The sequence below is a fragment of the Nematostella vectensis genome, chromosome 9 (genome assembly GCF_932526225.1).
Source record: "Nematostella vectensis chromosome 9, jaNemVect1.1, whole genome shotgun sequence".
NCBI lineage: Eukaryota > Metazoa > Cnidaria > Anthozoa > Actiniaria > Edwardsiidae > Nematostella > Nematostella vectensis.
In genome coordinates this window covers 5,059,129-5,081,286 of record NC_064042.1, presented here as the reverse complement: position 1 = coordinate 5,081,286, position 22,158 = coordinate 5,059,129, and the positions used below count along the sequence as shown (strand labels likewise).

Here is a 22,158-nt window from a genome sequence, read left to right as displayed (position 1 = left end):
ATACGGAATCGAATGAATCCGCAACTTTTTCGTTTCGGATACGGCTATCGTCTACACGTATACGACGATTACGCTGGCGAGTCCACAACTTTTTGAATCCGCAAACAAAAGCGGAACGAAATGAATACGCTACGATTCCGTATACGTGTGGACGGTCAAATCCGAAACATTTCGATTACGGAATCCGTGTGGACGGTCAAATCAGTAACGATGACGTAAAAATCGTACACAGTCTCTAACCGTAGAATAAAACAAGATGGCGTCGCAGCGTGTAGAGCTAGAGCGATTGCGGAATCGCCGTATACGTGTGGACGGGCGATTACGATACGATTACGCTACGTGTGGACGGGAAACTTTACGATTACGGAAAGAAAAAGTTGCGGATTCATTCGATTTCGTATACGTGTGGACGGGGCCTAGAAGGCTTTAACAAAAATATATTATTATTCTACTCATGTCGTTAATTGCCCTCCACTTTGCTCGTATTGTATACAGATACCATTGTTCAATGCTTGTGAGATTCTCAATTTAAGCCCCTCAACGACATAGTTCAATTCAATAAATGTGCTAATTGCTTTCCCATTAACAGTATTTTACAAAAAGAGCTTAGTATTTCACTTCAACAATGTTTGCGACTTCAAGGCTAGAAGCAATTTTGAAGACATCAAAATTAGGTAGTCATAACATTCAGATAAGACATAAAAATATAGCTTCAAGGCAAAGATATCTATTTTTACAAACTGTCAACAACACCTTTTTTCTGCACTCAGACAGACAACTAGACCTGAACATTTCGAGAACATAAATTACTTCTAATTTTAGTTTTCCCATTGAGTTTGAGAGTTATTCATTAGAAGAGTAACAAACCACCATAAAAGCCTTCTCTATGAAAATGACAAAAGCAATAGTTAGGTGTTTTATTTCCAAAACAAAACGTCGTTATGTATAAAGGATTTCAAATTGAAAGGCTTAAGAGTTATTCAACAGACTTTTGTTGAAAGTTGACCATTCATTGACACGCGTGAATAACAAACAAAAAAACTCAATACGCCAATACTACAAATTTATAAAACAAAAGTCGCTTAGCAGTGCGGACTAGAGATGAGCGGATAAATTTAACTCCAAAAGATCAAAGGATTTTGCCTTCTCCTTGGCTCGTCCTCGAGTGAGACTTGCGTTATGGCGAAAATTGAGAAGTTAGATGACGAACAACTCAGTTTGGCTTACAGGAAGGCGGACTTGCGAAATAAGGGTTCCTTAAATATCACCGAATTCAAGAACGCGCTGCACACACTTGGAGAAGACGTAAAAGAAGACACACTCGCAGAACTTTTAAAACGCGCAGGTAAATGTCCTTGAAAATAACCCCAAAATATTTAAGAAATTGTTTAAGATAGTAAGCACACAATGTTTATTCCTATATAAAGAAATAAGCTTTTCCTAGCTGTTTTAAGAATATAAATGTCACACTTCGATACAGATTATTTAAGTTTTTCCGAAAATTTTTCAGTTATTTAAAAACCTTTCTCATTATGGGGTTTATAATTATTAATTCTACATAAAGAGTACAAAAGTAATCATTCAGAAGATTTTCTAGTTATTTTTACTTTTGTTAAATTACAATTTATTGCAGTTACTCACAGAAAAATATATGCTTTTCAGTGTTATAACCATTTTCTTAATGTTTTACAAAGGCCTTTATACTTAGCGTTATATGTTAATTTAGACTCATGAATGTTATCAATTATACATAGCGAAGCAAACATGAGCTTAGGTAAATTGACTTCAAGCAAGGGCTTCAAGTTTAACGAAAAAAATCATATGATGGATTTTTTTCTTAGAATTGAAGAAAAAGGATTGGACGCAAAGTTTATAAACAGTAGTAAAATAAGAGAAGTTTAAGAAACATTATCCACGGTATATTGGCGTTAGTCGACTTTGTACTTATACATGCTTCTTTATTCTAAATCAAAATTTAGGCTAAGGTAAAAACTGGTGGGAATTAATTTTAAGCAATACTATCTTTTCCTCCAATTTCTAAGCATTTGATCAATGGTTACATTACTCTTTTTCAGGTATCGAAGAAGATGCTGGGATATCATACGGGATGTTTCTTACCCTCGTTCGCCGATTGGCTAAAGAACAAAGGGAGCAAAAATGTTTAAACCGCGTGTTTAATGAGTTCGACCACGATAGCAAAGGTTATATTCTACCGAGTAACATCCGCCGAGTTCTTATAAAATTCAACATCGACCCCAACGAGAGCGAGATCGAGCACATGATGGAAGCCGCTGACACAAATGAGGATGGCAAAGTGGATTTTGAGGAATTCATGCACATATTTTCTAAAAATTAATTATGGAGGCCGCTAAAACAGATGAGGATGTAGGGTCGTAGCAGGGGGTAGGGCACTGGGGGTACGTGCCTCCCCCCCCTTCATATTTCTGTATCGTCCCCCTCCCAATAATTCGAGGTCTGCTACGGCTATGGGATGGCAAATTGGACTTTGAGGAATTTGTGCACATATTTTCTAGGAATTAATTATGGAAACCGCTGATACAGATGAGGATGGCAAAGTGGACTTCGAGGAATTCATACACATTTTTTAAGAATTTTTAAGAACATTATATAAATCAGTTAACATTTGATTTTGAAAAAGAATTCCATCTAAAAAGATTTTTAAAATTTTAATGTTAGAAATAATACAGTACTATCTTTACATTACTTATATTTATTCTCGCGAAGAAAATTGTTGCATTTTCTTAAATATTCGCATTATGCACTCCACTTTGACAGTCTGTAACACCTGATATGCTACACGCGCGGAAATAACTATATAATGAGTCACGAGACATTTCTAACATTGGAGATATCTACTTTCCATGATCAGCTGTAAATCTTTTTTAATATTTGAAAATTTATTTCACAGGAGAAAAGAAAAAAGGGGATAGAATAGCGTTTGCATTTAAGAATTATTTTTAATCCACCAAATATCTATTTATACGTAAAGAACAACAATATATTGAATAGGAACGTCTTACCTCTCTCCCTTTGCTTGTAACGAGCGCTGCGAGAGGTTTTGCGTAGAAACGTGAGTGCGAGAAACCAAGACATCCATACATGCTGATAAAGACAATAGAATATCCGTTTAAATGGGCGTGCGAAATTTCATTTGGTAAAATTTACCATCGAAGCAATAAATCAGAGCAAACTTTTGTACTACTAAATTGGAATTTTGTTATGTTTCCAACCAACGCCCCAAGGGTGACCTCCATTCAAACCAACCTTTATTGCACAAGTATTAAATCAATAAAATTACTTAATCTCTGTGACACTAGCCAATCACGATGTCTCCTTCACACCAGTCAATTACGTCTTTACGTCACTAACCAATCACGTGCCTACGACACTAGCCAATCAGCGCATTTTTATATATCAGGAGATATCAGGTGATCAAAATTTCTCTACGTCACACATGACACTGGCAAATCAGAACGTCTCTGTTATATCAGCCAATCTAAAGGCTCCCACCTGTTTGCTGTCAACTTCAGGGCTTTCTGTCTGATGTCGTACTATAAAACAATAAACATTACATTAAGGTAGGAAAGAATCCAGTTTACATTACAGTGTGTAAGTGAGATCAAGTAGGGGAGTTCTTTCTTCAGCTTCTGACTTTATTGTTTTATTGACAAAAAAATCTCTATGACTGCTTTTTCTTCTTTTGTCCCAGTACAAAGCTGTGGTTCTACTAACCTGCAAGTATTTATCGCTGTCTCGGCTAACAGTCTTCATCATTCCTTTAACCTGTACACAACAACATAGTCAAAATAGACATCAACATCATCAAGATAGACAACAACAACATCATCATTAACAACATCATCATCATCAACAACGGCATCATCATCAACAACATCATCATCATCAACAACGGCATCATCATGAACAACGGCATCATCATGAACAACGGCATCATCATGAACAACATCATCATCATCAACGGCATCATCATCAACAACGGCATCATCATCAACAACGGCATCATCATCAACAACGGCATCATCATGAACAACATCATCATCATCAACAACATCATCATCATCAACAACATCATCATCATCAACAACATCATCATGAACAACATCATCATCATCATCAACAACATCATCATCATCAACAACGGCATCATCATCAACAACGGCATCATCATGAACAACATCCTCATCATCAACAACATCATCATCATCAACAACATCATCATCATGAACAACATCATCATCATCAACAACATCATCATCATCAACAACGGCATCATCATCAACAACGGCATCATCATGAACAACATCCTCATCATCAACAACGGCATCATCATCAACAACGGCATCATCATGAACAACATCCTCATCATCAACAACGGCATCATCATCAACAACGGCATCATCATCAACAACGGCATCATCATCAACAACGGCATCATCATCAACAACATCATCATCATCAACAACGGCATCATCATCAACAACATCATCATCATCAACAACGGCATCATCATGAACAACATCATCATCACCAACAACGGCATCATCATGAACAACATCATCATCACCAACAACGGCATCATCATAAACAACGGCATCATCATGAACAACATCATCATCATCAACAACGGCATCATCATGAACAACATCATCATCATCAACAACGGCATCATCATCAACAACGGCATCATCATCAACAGCGGCATCATCATCAACAACATCATCATCATGAACAACGGCATCATCATGAACATCATCATCATCATGAACAACATCCTCATCATCAACAAGGGCATCATCATCAACAACGGCATCATCATCATCAACGGCATCATCATCAACAACGGCATCATCATGAACAACGGCATCATCATGAACAACATCATCATCATGAACAACGGCATCATCATGAACAACATCATCATCATCAACAACGGCATCATCATGAACAACGGCATCATCATCAACAACATCATCATCATCAACAACGGCATCATCATCAACAACGGCATCATCATCAACAACGGCATCATCATCAACAACGGCATCATCATGAACAACATCATCATCATGAACAACGGCATCATCATGAACATCATCATCATCATGAACAACATCCTCATCATCAACAACGGCATCATCATGAACAACGGCATCATCATCAACAGCGGCATCATCATCAACAACATCATCATCATCAACAACATCATCATTAACAACGGCATCATCATCAACAGCGGCATCATCATGAACAACATCCTCATCATCAACAACATCATCATCATCAACAACGGCATCATCATGAACATCATCATCACCAACAACGGCATCATCATGAACAACATCATCATCACCAACAACGGCATCATCATGAACAACATCATCATCACCAACAACGGCATCATCATGAACAACATCATCATCACCAACAACGGCATCATCATGAACAACATCATCATCACCAACAACGGCATCATCATGAACAACATCATCATCACCAACAACGGCATCATCATGAACAACGGCATCATCATGAACAACGGCATCATCATCAACAACGGCATCATCATGAACAACGGCATCATCATCAACAACGGCATCATCATCAACAACGGCATCATCATCAACAACATCATCATCATCAACAACATCATCATTAACATTAACAACATCATCATCATCATCATCAACAACATGATCATCATCAACAACGGCATCATCATCAACAACGGCATCATCATGAACAACATCATCATCATCAACAACGGCATCATCATCAACATAGACAACAACGTCACCACGTCACGGTACCCAGAATGCTCACCTGTCGCCGTCGCTCCACCAGTTTTCTGATCTCGGTGGGTAGGATCCCGGGATCTTGGTCCATATCTGGCAGATCCACGATATCGTCCTCCTCGTCTTTCTGGGACGTACAAAACATACGTAAAACAAGGGCAAAATGAATTATCAGTAGTCGTATACTAGATTGCTACTCAGGCCCGTACCCAGGATTTTTCTTGGGGGGGAAGGGGGGGGGGGGTGCGAAATCCGAAAAAGTGGACCTAATTTTTCGAGGTGGTGGGGGGAGGAGGAGGGAGTGAGTAAGTTTTCTGATAAAAAAAATTAACCACCTCCGAAAGAACAAAAAGAGACGTTTATTGTCGGATTTGGCTAATACCAGAGTGATCTAGCTTATGATTTAGAGTTTTTTCTACAAATAGCACGTCTACTGAGAACCAAAAGTGGACTTTCGGCCGTTATGGGGCTCCCCCTGGGTACGGGCCTGCTACTGAAACTTTTTGTACACAAGAGGGGGGGAATGTAGGGTTTAACCACCCCGCATTAAAGACCCTTCCATACATTCTTTGTAACTCATCCTCCCATTCATTGTGATACATTTTCATTTTTAATTCCCTTCTATCAAATCAATGTTGTAAGGGTGTTTCACAGGGCATGTACATTCTTTGATCAGGTTTTCGTATTAACAAGACATCGAAAAAAAAAGAGAGATTAGGACCATCGAGGAACCTCAAGTATTGTCACGAAGCCCATTTTGAGCAAACTGATAAAAGGCCCGATTCATACGTCGCGCTTCTGCCGTGCCGAATCTAATTGTCTATTTGTATCGACACTGGATACTCTGGGTTCAACGTTGATTCAGACGTCGCACTAAATAAGCCGCGTTCAATAGGTTGTGTGTTGTAAAAGTTGACTTGATGCGGAGTTTCTGTTGCACAAAATAAAACAATATGGTATTTGATTCGGCACACATCAGAAGCTCGACGTTTGAATCAGTTTCGTGCTTTTGCCGTGCAGCACGACTGGTGCAGCGGCGCTAAGTGCCGTGCCGAACGCAATTCTTCCGTGCCCAACTTAATTGATCCATACTTCGAACTATCCATGTGCCGAATCAAAACAATTAGATTAGGCACTGTCTATTATTAGAAGAGCGTTCTCAACCCACCGCAGATTTCCTGTCGATGGTGGTGAAACAAATGTTGTATTCCTGGATGATGGATGGGTACAGACTGTTGAAATCCAGTAGGAGAATGAACTTGTCGTAGAAACCTGTGAAAGAGAGATATAGCAATATGCTAAGTCTCATGAAGGAATGTCAATGGCGGAAAAAGGATGGCAATTTTTTGCCTACAGATTGAAACTTTTTACTACATCCCTAAGTATTTTTACTTTTTGGAACTATCAAAAGATTTTTTTCTATCAACACTATTTTAGGATAAAAGCTAAGTATATTTTTTTATGGTCAAGTAGCTGAGATTATTTAAAAAAAAATATCCTTAATAAGGTATTAACTTCATAACTTAATAAGGTATTAACTTCAATCGTGGGTGGTTATTTTGAAGTTTTCTTGCAAATAAACCGATGTATTTTCGATTGTAAACAATAAAAAAGGAGTGCTTGATCGATATTCTTTAATGTTTGAGATGCCGGAGCAGTTTGCATGAGAAAGTGCCAAATTATGGAAAGCGTACCCTTCTTGGGTTCCAGCACCAGGCCCCCGGCGTACGCGGGCTTGCGTCTGCCTTTCTTAGTGGTGGTCACGTGATCATCGTCGTCTTCACCTCCTGCTGGTGCAGCCTAAAGAAAGGCGGGCTCAATATAATACTGCCAAATATGGATACATGGATAGTGAATGAGGTTAGACTTTGCATTAGAATAAAAAGTATAAAAGCCAGTTTGGGGCTCGACCTCTAGTAGACATGTTCATAAAAAGCCTCACAAGCAAAGCCTTAGAAGCCTTGAATAGAATAAAGGCACTTGGAGGATTACTTAAACAACACCTCCGTTATCGTCTCGCCCCAGGCCTCTCATTGCCCTAAGCCTCTCCTCGCCCCAGGCCTCTCATTGCCCTAAGCCTCTCCTCGCCCCAGGCCTCTCATTGCCCTAAGCCTCTCCTCGCCCCAGGCCTCTCATTGCCCTAAGCCTCTCCTCGCCCTAGGCCTCTCCCCACCCGATCGGTTACTATGAAATTGTCTCTGTGAAATACTGTGAAATCATCTACGACGCCCATTCCCACAAATTGAGTTGCCTTCCTAATTTCAAATGAATTGTTTCAACAGGAAATGACTTTAATAAGTGACTCGAACGTACCACTTGTTTCTTGCCGTAGCTTTTGTCCGGGCAAATGTATCCCCTAAGAGAAACAAAACAATTAAATGGTTCACTATCAATTCAGCAAATGAATTGGGAAGCCCATAGGCGACACAGCGTTTCCTAGGATCAGGCTATTTTTAGACGCGCGCGCACGAACGGGCCAATCGTGCGCGCGCGGCTGCACGCGCAAATTGCAGTTAGGAAGAATATATTTTTATCGATCATCCGTCGGTTTTGTTTGTTTACCAAAAGAATTGCAAGCTAGAATTTAAGTGATAGGTAGGGGTGGATTCATATTAAAGAAGAGAGCAACAAAAAGTCGAAGTACCGAAGAGAGAACATAATTTTTTGTGTGAGACTGCGCGTGCAGTTGAGTTCAGCCAAAACGTCAACACAAAGGCTGAATCTGATTGGTTCATCCGCGCGTCTATAAAAAGCCTTATCCTAGGAAACGCCGTGACACCTATATAGTTCCAGAATGTGGGCAAGTTGATTGCCCCTACTTATGAGCTCCTGAATTTACATATTTATGGTTGTGTTAGTGACTTACTTCTCATGGAAGGCGTGGAGAAGAAGGAACCCGTTTCACGGGTTTGTTAGTGACTTACTTCTCATGGAAGGCGTGGAGAAGAAGGAACTCGTTTCACGGGTTTGTTAGTAACTTACTTCTCATGGAAGGCGTGGAGAAGAAGGAACTCGTTTCACGGGTTTGTTAGTGACTTACTTCTCATGGAAGGCGTGGAGAAGAAGGAACTTGTTTCACGGGTTTGTTAGTGACTTACTTCTCATGGAAGGCGTGGAGAAGAAGGAACTTGTTTTACGGGTTTGTGAGTGACTTACTTCTCATAGAAGGCGTGGGGAAGAAGGAACTCGTTTCACGGGTTTGTTAGTGACTTACTTCTCATGGAAGGCATGGAGAAAAAGGAACTTGTTTCACGGGTTTGTTAGTGACTTACTTCTCATGGAAGGCATGAAGAAGAAGGAACTCGTTTCACGGGTTTGTTAGTAACTTACTTTTCATGAAAGGCGTGGAAAAGAAGGAACTCGTTTCACGGGTTTGTTAGTGACTTACTTTTCATGGAAGGCGTGGAGAAGAAGGAACTCGTTTCACGGGTTTGTGAGTGACTTACTTCTCATTGAAGGCGTGGAGAAGAAGGAACTCGTTTCACGGGTTTGTTAGTGACTTACTTTTCATGGAAGGCGTGGAGAAGAAGGAACTCGTTTCACGGGTTTGTTAGTAACTTACTTCTCATGGAAGGCGTGGAGAAGAAGGAACTCGTTTCACGGGTTTGTTAGTGACTTACTTCTCATGGAAGGCGTGGAGAAGAAGGAACTTGTTTCACGGGTTTGTTAGTGACTTACTTCTCATGGAAGGCGTGGAGAAGAAGGAACTTGTTTTACGGGTTTGTGAGTGACTTACTTCTCATAGAAGGCGTGGGGAAGAAGGAACTCGTTTCACGGGTTTGTTAGTGACTTACTTCTCATGGAAGGCATGGAGAAAAAGGAACTTGTTTCACGGGTTTGTTAGTGACTTACTTCTCATGGAAGGCATGAAGAAGAAGGAACTCGTTTCACGGGTTTGTTAGTAACTTACTTTTCATGAAAGGCGTGGAAAAGAAGGAACTCGTTTCACGGGTTTGTTAGTGACTTACTTTTCATGGAAGGCGTGGAGAAGAAGGAACTCGTTTCACGGGTTTGTGAGTGACTTACTTCTCATTGAAGGCGTGGAGAAGAAGGAACTCGTTTCACGGGTTTGTTAGTGACTTACTTTTCATGGAAGGCGTGGAGAAGAAGGAACTCGTTTCACGGGTTTGTTAGTAACTTACTTCTCATGGAAGGCGTGGAGAAGAAGGAACTCGTTTCACGGGTTTGTTAGTGACTTACTTCTCATGGAAGGCGTGGAGAAGAAGGAACTTGTTTCACGGGTTTGTTAGTGACTTACTTCTCATGGAAGGCGTGGAGAAGAAGGAACTTGTTTTACGGGTTTGTGAGTGACTTACTTCTCATAGAAGGCGTGGGGAAGAAGGAACTCGTTTCACGGGTTTGTTAGTGACTTACTTCTCATGGAAGGCATGGAGAAAAAGGAACTTGTTTCACGGGTTTGTTAGTGACTTACTTCTCATGGAAGGCATGAAGAAGAAGGAACTCGTTTCACGGGTTTGTTAGTAACTTACTTTTCATGAAAGGCGTGGAAAAGAAGGAACTCGTTTCACGGGTTTGTTAGTGACTTACTTTTCATGGAAGGCGTGGAGAAGAAGGAACTCGTTTCACGGGTTTGTGAGTGACTTACTTCTCATTGAAGGCGTGGAGAAGAAGGAACTCGTTTCACGGGTTTGTTAGTGACTTACTTTTCATGGAAGGCGTGGAGAAGAAGGAACTCGTTTCACGGGTTTGTGAGTGACTTACTTCTCGTGGAAGGCGTGGAGAAGAAGGAACTCGTTTCACGGGTTTGTTAGTGACTTACTTCTCATGGAAGGCGTGGAGAAGAAGGAACTCGTTTCACGGGTTTGTTAGTAACTTACTTCTCATGGAAGGCGTGGAGAAGAAGGAACTCGTTTCACGGGTTTGTTAGTGACTAACTTCTCATGGAAGGCGTGGAGAAGAAGGAACACGTTTCACGGGTTTGTTAGTGACTAACTTCTCACGGAAGGCGTGGAGAAGAAGGAACTCGTTTCACGGGTTTGTTAGTGACTTACTTCTCATGGAAGGCGTGGAGAAGAAGGAACTCGTTTCACGGGTTTGTTAGTGACTTACCTCTCATGGAAGGCATGAAGAAGAAGGAACTCGTTTCACGGGTTTGTTAGTAACTTACTTTTCATGGAAGGCGTGGAGAAGAAGGAACTCGTTTCACGGGTTTGTTAGTGACTTACCTCTCATGGAAGGCATGAAGAAGAAGGAACTCGTTTCACGGGTTTGTTAGTAACTTACTTCTCATGGAAGGCATGGAGAAAAAGGAACTCGTTTCACGGGTTTGTTAGTGACTTACTTCTCATGGAAGGCGTGGAGAAGAAGGAACTCGTTTCACGGGTTTGTTAGTGACTTACTTCTCATGGAAGGCGTGGAGAAGAAGGAACTCGTTTCACGGGTTTGTTAGTAACTTACTTCTCATGGAAGGCATGGAGAAAAAGGAACTCGTTTCACGGGTTTGTTAGTGACTTACTTCTCATGGAAGGCGTGGAGAAGAAGGAACTCGTTTCACGGGTTTGTTAGTGACTTACTTCTCATGGAAGGCGTGGAGAAGAAGGAACTCGTTTCACGGGTTTATTAGTAACTTACTTCTCATGGAAGGCATGAAGAAGAAGGAACTCGTTTCACGGGTTTGTTAGTGACTTACTTCTCATGGAAGGCGTGGAGAAGAAGGAACTCGTTTCACGGGTTTGTTAGTAACTTACTTCTCATGGAAGGCGTGGAGAAGAAGGAACTCGTTTCACGGGTTTGTTAGTGACTTACTTCTCATGGAAGGCGTGGAGAAGAAGGAACTCGTTTCACGGGTTTGTTAGTGACTTACTTTTCATGGAATTCGTGGAGAAGAAGGAACTCGTTTCACGGGTTTGTTAGTAACTTACTTCTCATGGAAGGCGTGGAGAAGAAGGAACTCGTTTCACGGGTTTGTTAGTGACTTACTTCTCATGGAAGGCATGAAGAAGAAGGAGCTCGTTTCACGGGTTTGTTAGTGACTTACTTCTCATGGAAGGCATGAAGAAGAAGGAACTCGTTTCACGGGTTTGTTAGTAACTTACTTCTCATGGAAGGCGTGGAAAAGAAGGAACTCGTTTCACGGGTTTGTGAGTGACTTACTTCTCATGGAAGGCGTGGAGAAGAAGGAACTCGTTTCACGGGTTTGTTAGTGACTTACTTCTCATGGAAGGCGTGGAGAAGAAGGAACTCGTTTCACGGGTTTGTGAGTGACTTACCTCTCATGGAAGGCATGAAGAAGAAGGAACTCGTTTCACGGGTTTGTTAGTAACTTACTTCTCATGGAAGGCGTGGAGAAGAAGGAACTCGTTTCACGGGTTTGTTAATGACTAACTTCTCACGGAAGGCGTGGAGAAGAAGGAACTCGTTTTACGGGTTTGTTAGTGACTTACTTCTCACGGAAGCCGTGGAGAAGAAGGAACTCGTTTCACGGTTTGTTAGTGACTTACTTCTCATGGAAGGCGTGGAGAAGAAGGAACTCGTTTCTCTCTGATCGTCCACCCAGCAGTGTGCGAGACTATGGAAAACAAAATATGATGAGACTCACTTACGTGATAAGTCACATGATAGACCACGTGATAGGTCACATAACAGGTCACGTGTTATTATCACGGGATCAGGCAGGTATCTATACAACAGGATAAATAAAGAAAACCTGAATTGGGTTTCCTGTGGTGAAAAACGGAAGTGTAACCGCAGAAGCGCTCTACTTCTCCTTAGTCCTCATCCTCAGAAGATCTCCACAGGAAACCCATCCTTTGTCTTTTTTTCTTTCAAATGCGGAGTAATGCTGAGTGACTTGCGAACGACGCTACTCACTAACTAGAAGATCTGCAAAAAAAACTCTACACCTACCAAAACGTTGCCTGCGATGGTGGTTATTTGATGGGCAAGCGGCAACACCTGAAAGAGCATGCGCAAAACCATTATATTTCACAAGAAACAAACGACAAGATATTTCAATATTTCAAGACGGGATAGAATGCGGGATAGTAATGTCTTAATTCTTTTACATATCTAAAGACAAAAAATAATTATTAAAGATGATTTTGTTAAAAATCTAAAAACTAGATATAGTATTCTACCATTTAAAATCTAATCTGTATCTAAAAGAAGGTCCTAAAATAAGAGTTAAAAAATCTCAGTATATTAATTTTTGTCACAATAGTTGATTTTTTTCCTTCATTTACTTACATTAAGCTCGTACATAATTCTCAACGTTAACAACGAGTCGACCTAAAGAAGAAGCAAAAGAGTGTGGAAGTGAACATACGATGGTTTGACAAGGAATAAACAAGACAATACGATACAAGTTGTTAAATGAATCTTAGCCGATACATCCAACTATTTTCTGTTTTGTTTAGAATATTCAAAACTCTCAATTTTAAAAAGAATACTTTCCTGCATTCTTTTATACCTATAAAATAGTGAGCCATTTCGATTGTAGGGTGAATGAAAATTAACTTTGATTAAAGCGGATTTAATGCACAACTGAGAAGCAAGTAGGATCAATGGTCTTCAAACTAACCGTTGTCAATTCAAGCAAGTGAAGTAGTTCTTGAGACGTACTAAGGGACAAATAAAATTAAATACGATTATTAATCTAATATTAACAAATAAACAATATTCTATTAAAATATTATCAGTAACTCGCTTGAATTAGCTGATGGAAATGGTGGCGTGCCTTCCGAGAGGAAGTGTAAAATGGTGGCGTGCCTTGTTCGAGGGGAAGTGTAAAATGGTGGCGTGCCTTGTTCGAGGGGAAGTGTAAAATGGTGGCGTGCCTTGTTCGAGGGGAAGTGTAAAATGGTGGCGTGCCTTGTTCGAGGGGAAGTGTAAAATGGTGGCGTGCCTTGTTCGAGGGGAAGTGTAAAATGGTGGCGTGCCTTCCGAGAGGAAGTGTAAAATGGTGGCGTGCCTTGTTCGAGGGGAAGTGTAAAATGGTGGCGTGCCTTCCGAGAAGGAAGTGTAAAATGGTGGCGTGCCTTGTTCGAGTCATACAAAAGAGGGTGGATCCAAGAGCGTTCCACAAGATTCAGATAAATGCATGTTCCGGTGAGTCCTTACTTGTACATGTTACCGATGTCATCTTGGTCCAGTTCTTGGCGTGGAGTCTGTAGCACGACCCGTGACAACTCTGGAGAATTGTAAACATATTGAGAATGATGAATGGCAGAACAAAAGGGGTAGGGGGTAGGGGATACAACTCACCGCTTCTCCTTATTGGTGGAGAAACCCCTCCTCCCCCAAAAAATACATAACACACGCACACGAGCACAAGTTACCTGAGAGGTCATAACTCTTGCTCCTGATGAGTTCGCGTGACGAGATCTTCACGTCACACAACAGTCGCCCACATGTCACAGTGGGGTCCACGTTGTGTCCACCACGCCCCTGATAAGACTGGAAAATCAAGGTACACAGTATGAGCATTATGTTGTAGTAAGAACCAAGCTTAGACATATGACCATATGTTGTTGTCGGAACCAGGCTTAGCCGTACCTTAGGCATGATGGAGCGCTTTAGTCGGCCAATCCGAGACCACTGGGGAATCTAATAATTAAACATAGTAAAAAAAAAATGAAATATATAGAGAGATTACAACTATCATAAAATAGTTATCGTTATGGTAATAGATGTCTTGTACTAAGAAATCGCATTCCTCTTTGGGCGCCAAACTTGCGCGCGCAGTGTTTACAAATCTTACAGAAATTCTATGTCAAAAAGAGCTTATTTCCATTGAAAGATTTTATTTATTTTTGCGTCGCTGTGGCGTGAAGGCCGCATCCATTTCTGTGAATATTTTGGCATTTAAAACATCACGTGATTTCTTTGTGCAAGTCGCCTGTTGAGGGACTCAACAAGGGTTGACCTGGCTGTACCTTGCAAGCACTTATCCGGTGAAGAAGAATATCCAGGTCAAAGCCGAATATATCATGACCCTGTGGATGCACAAAAATATAAGAACTGCACCAACAAGCACGGCCTTTGCAAATACACTTAACTAATTGCCTTGAACAATACACGATAAAAAGGGATTTGTAATAACGCACCACTAGGACGTCAGGGTCTATCTTGTGTATCTTGGCAACGACAAATGCCAATAAGGCTCGCTCAGAGGCCATCACGTCGATCTTCAAGTGCTGTGGAATGCAATGCCAGAAGTCAGTAAAAAAAATATGAAGATGCATCATCATGGAGCTAACCAATACTTAAGCAAGGATAAAACGCCATTATAGAGATGGCCAATTCTTAAGCAAGGATAAGATGTCATCATAGAGCTGACTAATAGTAAGCAATGATGTAACGAGCAAAAAAGATGAAAGAAGGAGGTTATTTAGGGAAAAACTGTGATTTTAGGTTGGTACCTTTTTCTTGATGATGTCCTTGAAGTCGAATGGGTACATCTTGTCGCTAGGTTTGCTAACAGCTGGAATAATAGGAAGGAAAGCACACATGATTATATTTGTAAAATGTAGACTAATAAATGAGATTAGTGTAAGGACGGGTGGGGGGTGCCCCTCTCCCTGCATATTATAACCATCAGGCTACCATCAACCTTAGCATTTAGCACAAAAACATCGTGAGACATGATCAAATGGGCTTGACCTGTGACTGACTTTACTCAACAGACTGCTCCATGCAAATTACAACCGTGAGTGTGCATTATCCAGTCATTGACCAGTGACCTCTGCCTTAACGTCTTTATCCGAGAAGATGAAAGATTTACAGTCCACAATGTAGAGAACACCTCTGAAATAAGTCCCAAGTTGACCTGATGGTTCGAACCCTGGTTCTCTCGCTTAAGAAGTGAAGCCCGTGCAACAGAGCTATTGCATCCTTCCTTGAGTGAGGGATGTAGGATGTACACTGCTAATTGCGATTGTAATAGCAAGTAGGGAGTCCTTACCACAAAACCTGTACTGGAACTTGTCCTTAGGGGCAGCCTTGTCAACAGCAACCTCTTGGTGAACCAGCGCAGACACCGCCAGGACCTTAGGTACAATCACAACAAGACATGGTATAACTAGACAGACTGCAGGCAAGATGTTGAAAATCTAGGTAGACCAGAGCAGACACTGCCAACGGCCGATGGTATAACTTCATTGTCACCTGCATAGCAACTTTTTTTGCAGGACCTCCGGCTAGACATTACCTCCTGTGTTTGGGTCCCTGAGAGTAATATTAGACTTAACCTCTTGCAAGGGAGGGTGGGGAGAGGCATACTTGAAAGTAATACTAAAAATTACCTCTTGTGTGTGGGTCCTCGAGTTCATGAGTGTTTTCATACTGAGGCTCATCACCACCTGGAAATCACAGCCAATTTGTTGTATAGTGTTATACTACAGAGGATCATGCTTTCAATGTTTCAATTGCTGGTTATGTTAAAGATCTTGTTGTTAATGATGTTGTTGTTTTCATTGCTGATTTTGTTGATGTTAATTACAATGCCCTCTGATGCTGATGTTGCTGCTGATGATGTCGTAAAGATGTAAAAACGTCATTGAAGACAATGATTATGATGATTGTGATGATATTTAATGAGGATGACAAGAGTCATGATGATGATGATGAAAATGATGATGATAATTGTGATGATAATGATAGAAATGATGATGATGGTGATGATGATGATGAAAATTGTGATGATCCTGATGATGGTGATAAAGATGATGATGATGATCCTGATGATGGTAGAGATAATGGTGGTGATGATGGTAATAGTGATGATGAAGATGATGATGAAGATGATGATGAAGCTGATGACGATCCTGATGATGGTAAAGATAATGTTGGTGATGATGGTAATGGTGATGATGATCAAGATGATGATGATAATGAACAATAAACAGTCTATGTATCGAAAAACTCACCAGGGGTGGAGGGTTGTCTTGTTCAGGAGCAACTTCAATGAAGTCTGGTTTTCCAACAACAGCCTAGACATGAAATTATTTTTGAATAACAGAAACAAAGAAGTACACACAACAGGGTATAGATAAGACAATGAACAATAAGATATCTACATCATCACAGAAGGTCACATCAGTTACCTTCAGGTACCATCACATTATGTCACGGCAAGTCATGTCACGACAAGACATGTCACGTCAGGGATGGTAATGTGTCACAGAAGGTCACATCATGACCCTGCAGGTAGCATCACATTATGTCACGGCAAGTCATGTCACGACAAGACGTGTCACGTCAGGGATGGTAATGTGTCACAGAAGGTCACATCATGACACTGCAGGTAGCATCACATTATGTCACGGCAAGTCATGTCACGACAAGACGTGTCACGTCAGGGATGGTAATGTGTCATAGAAGGTCACATCATGACCCTGCAGGTACCATATAGTATGTCACCGCAAGAAATGTCACAACAAGTCATGTAACAGCAGGTCATGTCACGTCTGGGGCGGTAATGTGGACATGTCACAACAAGTCATGTCATGCCACGACAAGACATGTCATGTCTGGGATAGTGATGTGTCACAGAAGGTCACATCATGTCCCTTCAGGTACCATCATAGTATGTCAGGGGAAGACATGTCACAACAAGTCATGTAACAGCAGGTCATGTCACGTCTGGGGTGGTAATGTGGACATGTCACAACAAGTCATGTAACAGCAGGTCATGTCACGTCTGGGGTGGTAATGTGGACATGTCACAACAAGTCATGTAACAGCAGGTCATGTCACGTCTGGGGTGGTAATGTGGACATGTCACAACAAGTCATGTAACAGCAGGTCATGTCACGTCTGGGGTGGTAATGTCTCAGAAGGTCATAGCAGGCTCCTTCAGTTACCATCATAGAATGTCACAACAAGTCATGTCATGGTAAGTCTTGTGACATTAGGGAGTGTACGGGTAATGTAACATCATAGTTTGACATGGCAAGACATGTCACGCCACGGAAGGTAACTTTAACGTATTTGGTTTGGATGACAAACAGGTGACTGAATAGACTCTTGAATAAATATTCTATGCCAAAAAATTTCTGTATGCCATGCCATAGGAATTCTATGCAACAAATACCATATGTACGTACCTCGACCTTGCAGAAGCTTACTTGCTGACCAGGCAGCTCTACAAAATTGGCAAAAAAATATTGTAATGACTGCCAAAGCTGGGTTAGCATTGCGAATGGTGGATCCCTGAGCGCTGGCAAAAACGTTCTTCTGATTTCGATAATCGTTACCAAAATAACAACATTCCCTCTTCTTTTTACTTTTAAAAGTCACGAGAAAATGCTCATATAATATTGTTTAAATTATGAGAAAGACATTAATTTGATATTTTCAATCTTACTTACGTGGGTTCTTGATGTTTAGCCAACATGGTCCTTTCATCTTTCTATTCAGAAGTAGCAGCTCCATACTAATGACAAAGGGAAAAATTATGATGAAAAGGGACAATTAGGGAAAACGTTGTGAACATACTGTAACCTGGTCTGGCTCCATACTGATGACAAATGGACATTTAGAGAAAAATGTTGTGAATATAACCTGGTCTGGTTCCATATTCACGACAAAGGAACAATTAGGGAAAACGTTGTGGATAACCTGGTCTGGTTCCATACTGAACCAGAGGCAATTGGGAAACCATTGTAGAGATAACCATGTCTGGCTCCATACTGATGGCTAAGGGACAATTGGGAAAACGTTTTGGATATAACTTGATGGTATAACCTGGTGTATTGCTTCCAGTTGTACAGGAAAGCTAAAGAAGTAATCGTTTTTATCTAGCTTAAAGAGGAATAAACAGAATGCTATTAGAAATACCTTTCCCCTCTATGTTTATCTGTTTTATAATTAAAGTGTTTTAATAATACCTTGTAGTGTTGGTTCCAAAAACATGACTGAAAGTCTCTCCTTTCAGATCAGACGGCAGCTGAGGATACTCCGCCTAACAAAGAGAAAGGCATAAGAAGTGGAATTTTAAGCTTTGTTGGTGTTTGACTCATCTTCAAGAAGAAAATATACAGATATTCCATGACAAGGGCAGCCATGGAAGCTCCTAGCGAAATCCGAAAAACTGGACCTAATTTTTCCGGGGTAGGGTAGGGGGTGAGATTTCTGATAAAAAATACTACAAAAATTCTGACTTATAGATTTATGACATACCAGAGTGATCTAGAATGCCTTTTTTATCTTATTCCTTATGCTTTATAGTTTTGTCTACGAACAGGAAGTGGACTTTCTGCCACTGTGGGGGGGGGGGGGGGGGGTGTAAACGCAGCAAATGCTTCCCCCTGGGTATGGGCCTGCTAAATACTCGGTCATCTAGCAACTGATATCCCTGTGCCTGCCCACAATGTTAGCCCCACCTACCGAGTATCTGACCTCCAGGTACTCTGAACTTGTAGGTATGTCTTCAATGTCAAACGCATAACTCTTCTCCACTTTCTAAAAAGGCATTGTTTTAAAATATCAGATTATCAGACACAAGGGAGTTTAAAATGGCACATTTCTATAGCATGCAGAGCTCAGTGTTCAAATAAGCTTAACTTACCCGGCACACAAACTTCATGATCTTGTTTTTACTGGCAATTTTTTCATTGAATTCCTAAAGAGGACAGAAGAAATTATGTCTAATGACAAATATATATGATGCTTAAGATCAAGATGATGATGGATAAGATAATGATGATAATTATCATGATGATTAATTCAATGGAGATTATTAACCAATACAATGATAATGATGATGTTTATTAGTATAAAGATGAATAACATAGTAAAGACCTCAAGTCCAGGCACATTGCAAGGAAAGCTTGGCCTACATACCTCATAGACATCCTTAAACCCAACACTATTTTCTGACTCTGATCCATCAGCTCCAATCCGCTGAAGAAAAAAAAAATATATATATATAAAATATATATATATATATTTGCACACTGCTTCTCCAAAAAGTCCATCACTGAATTCTTTCTAGTCTGGGTATACTTGTGGCCTAAAATTCTATTTAAACATGATTTATATATTTAGTAAGTGTCACATATTAAGGTGAAGCTTTTTTTGATTTGACGCCTTGCTCACCTTTTCTCTCGGAAGAATGAAGATGTTCCTATCAATGTTCTTAATTGTTACACAACAGCTAAAAAGAGAGAGCAGGACAAACACGTCAAAAAAGGGATGTAGCTAAAATTGGCAATTAGTTTGATAGTTTTAACAAACCAATCTATATAACTGGTATTACCTCACATATTTGCCAGCAGACTCTATCTTCACTTTGCCAAACAGATAGACCACACCTACAGGTACATAGATAAGATATCAAATATCAGTCATAAAAAAGTCAAACATGTTTTGGTGATGAGGAAAATGGAGGTTCTTTCCTCCCACATCAAAATGAGCCTATCTAGAGGACAGGTTGATTAAATGTACAGACTTAAAAATAAGTTCTGGTAGGTTTAATGTACATACCGGGTTGCTTGAAAATAAGGACTGACTGATTTATTGTACATATCTGGTTGTTTAAGAATAAGGAATAGTAGGTTTAATGTACATACTCGAGAATAAGAACTGGTTAGTTAAATGTACAGACCTGGTTGCTTGATTCTGTCTTCATAAGCATCAAACCAGTAAAACTGCAAGAACTTTTCACCTGTTGTAAAGTAATGGACAGATTTAGCTAAAAAGTCTACCAGCAGGAATATCTAAAATATTATTGGGGCCGCATTAAGCTAAAAAGATATGGATGACAGAAATATATACTGAGTAGTTCTTTTCTCAGTCAACTTTAACAATTAACTCAATGATTCATTAAAAACAGGACTTCAAATATTAGAACAGCAACGTTTGAAAAAAATTTAAAATAGAATAGGCATAAACACCAGTTCATAAATGCAAAAGCACAGTTAAACGAGCAAATTCAATGCTCTTTCAGCAAGGTCATCTGGACTAGATTGCATTATGTGGCCAATTATATGTAAAAATAAAATAATAAAAGATCTTACCATCAATCTCAGTAAGAGGAAGAGATGATGAATCAACCGCCACATCACTATAGGTCTGTAAGTAAACCAAAAAGGAACACTTTTATGAAGCAATGCAGGGTCTTGTCTAAGGATATTAAGTCGGCAGTGATGATGATGATGATGATGATGACAATGTCTATGGAAGTGTCATTGATGATGATGATGATGATGATGATGATGCTAATGTCTATGGAAGTGGCATTGATGATGATGATGATGATGATGACGATAATGTCTATGGAAGTGACATTGATGATGATGATGATGATGATAATGTCTATGGAAGTGGCATTGATGATGATGATGATGATGATGATGATAATGTCTATGGAAGTGACATTGATGATGATGATGATGATAATGTCTATGGAAGTGACATTGATGATGATGATGATGATGATGATGTCTATGGAAGTGACATTGATGATGATGATGATGATGATGATGATGTCTATGGAAGTGACATTGATGATGATGATGATGATGATGATGATGTCTATGGAAGTGACATTGATGATGATGATGATGATGATGATGTCTATGAAGTGACATTGATGATGATGATGATGATGTCTATGGAAGTGACATTGATGATGATGATGATGATGATGATGATGATGATGATGATGATGATGATAATGTCTATGGAAGTGACATTGATGATGATGATGATGATGATGTCTATGGAAGTGACATTGATGATGATGATGATGATGATGATGTCTATGGAAGTGACATTGATGATGATGATGATGATGATGATGTCTATGGAAGTGGCATTGATGATGATGATGATGATGATGATGATGATGATAATGATAATGTCTATGGAAGTGACATTGATTGAAGGGACTGCCGCTGACCGGCTCAAGTAGATCGCTGACAGGACTCCCCGGTCAGCCATCTTGAATTGCAGTTATTCATTATGCTCTGAGATACAGAGACATACTGTTTCTTACTCGTTAGTTTATCACGTTATATTATTAGCCGATTGCATGTTCTAGCCACTCATATGTTCATGTATCGATTTATATTCTAGAATCGTATTGTGGTTTGTTATTAAAGACCCTATACAATCTACAATCGAGAAGTTTTCTTCATTGATGATGATGATGATGATGATGTTTATGGAAGTGGCATTGATGAGGATGATGTTTATGGAAATAGCTTTGATGAGGATGGTGTCTATGAAAGAGGCATTGATGAGGATGATGTCAATGGACTACAGTAGTGTAGTGACAATAAAGGTGTAGTCCTGCAGTGAACTGGGTGATGGTCATGATAATAATGATGATAATGGTAGTAGCTGTGATGGTAATGGTCAT

At 40.1% G+C, this 22,158-nt stretch overlaps 2 protein-coding genes across 2 annotated transcripts in view; one reads left to right on the top strand and one right to left on the bottom strand.

Moving 5' to 3' along the window:
* LOC5511009 (DNA polymerase alpha catalytic subunit) overlaps window positions 1-22,158 on the bottom strand; it is a 43,066-nt gene that overhangs the window by 16,508 nt on the left and 4,400 nt on the right. The window contains exons 14-43 of the mRNA XM_048732446.1: window positions 20,813-20,867; window positions 20,401-20,460; window positions 20,053-20,107; window positions 19,893-19,950; window positions 19,638-19,697; window positions 19,363-19,416; window positions 19,182-19,256; window positions 18,683-18,756; window positions 18,164-18,228; window positions 17,900-17,937; window positions 16,721-16,783; window positions 16,097-16,153; window positions 15,757-15,841; window positions 15,215-15,276; window positions 14,900-14,989; window positions 14,729-14,788; window positions 14,349-14,399; window positions 14,132-14,249; window positions 13,914-13,983; window positions 13,375-13,414; window positions 13,041-13,082; window positions 12,702-12,749; window positions 12,296-12,363; window positions 8,148-8,190; window positions 7,529-7,634; window positions 7,003-7,106; window positions 5,863-5,961; window positions 3,754-3,804; window positions 3,532-3,572; window positions 3,042-3,123 (exon numbers count right to left, since the gene is read on the bottom strand). Coding sequence (XP_048588403.1) covers window positions 3,042-3,123; window positions 3,532-3,572; window positions 3,754-3,804; window positions 5,863-5,961; window positions 7,003-7,106; window positions 7,529-7,634; window positions 8,148-8,190; window positions 12,296-12,363; window positions 12,702-12,749; window positions 13,041-13,082; window positions 13,375-13,414; window positions 13,914-13,983; window positions 14,132-14,249; window positions 14,349-14,399; window positions 14,729-14,788; window positions 14,900-14,989; window positions 15,215-15,276; window positions 15,757-15,841; window positions 16,097-16,153; window positions 16,721-16,783; window positions 17,900-17,937; window positions 18,164-18,228; window positions 18,683-18,756; window positions 19,182-19,256; window positions 19,363-19,416; window positions 19,638-19,697; window positions 19,893-19,950; window positions 20,053-20,107; window positions 20,401-20,460; window positions 20,813-20,867 — 1,974 coding nt within the window. The remainder of the gene's footprint in view (window positions 1-3,041; window positions 3,124-3,531; window positions 3,573-3,753; window positions 3,805-5,862; window positions 5,962-7,002; window positions 7,107-7,528; window positions 7,635-8,147; window positions 8,191-12,295; window positions 12,364-12,701; window positions 12,750-13,040; window positions 13,083-13,374; window positions 13,415-13,913; window positions 13,984-14,131; window positions 14,250-14,348; window positions 14,400-14,728; window positions 14,789-14,899; window positions 14,990-15,214; window positions 15,277-15,756; window positions 15,842-16,096; window positions 16,154-16,720; window positions 16,784-17,899; window positions 17,938-18,163; window positions 18,229-18,682; window positions 18,757-19,181; window positions 19,257-19,362; window positions 19,417-19,637; window positions 19,698-19,892; window positions 19,951-20,052; window positions 20,108-20,400; window positions 20,461-20,812; window positions 20,868-22,158) is intronic.
* LOC116617500 (calmodulin) lies at window positions 797-3,332 on the top strand. The gene is made up of 2 exons (XM_032380213.2): window positions 797-1,345; window positions 2,076-3,332. The coding sequence occupies exons 1-2, from the start codon at window positions 1,180-1,182 to the stop codon at window positions 2,354-2,356; spliced, it is 447 nt and encodes a 148-aa protein (XP_032236104.1). The 5' UTR covers window positions 797-1,179; the 3' UTR covers window positions 2,357-3,332.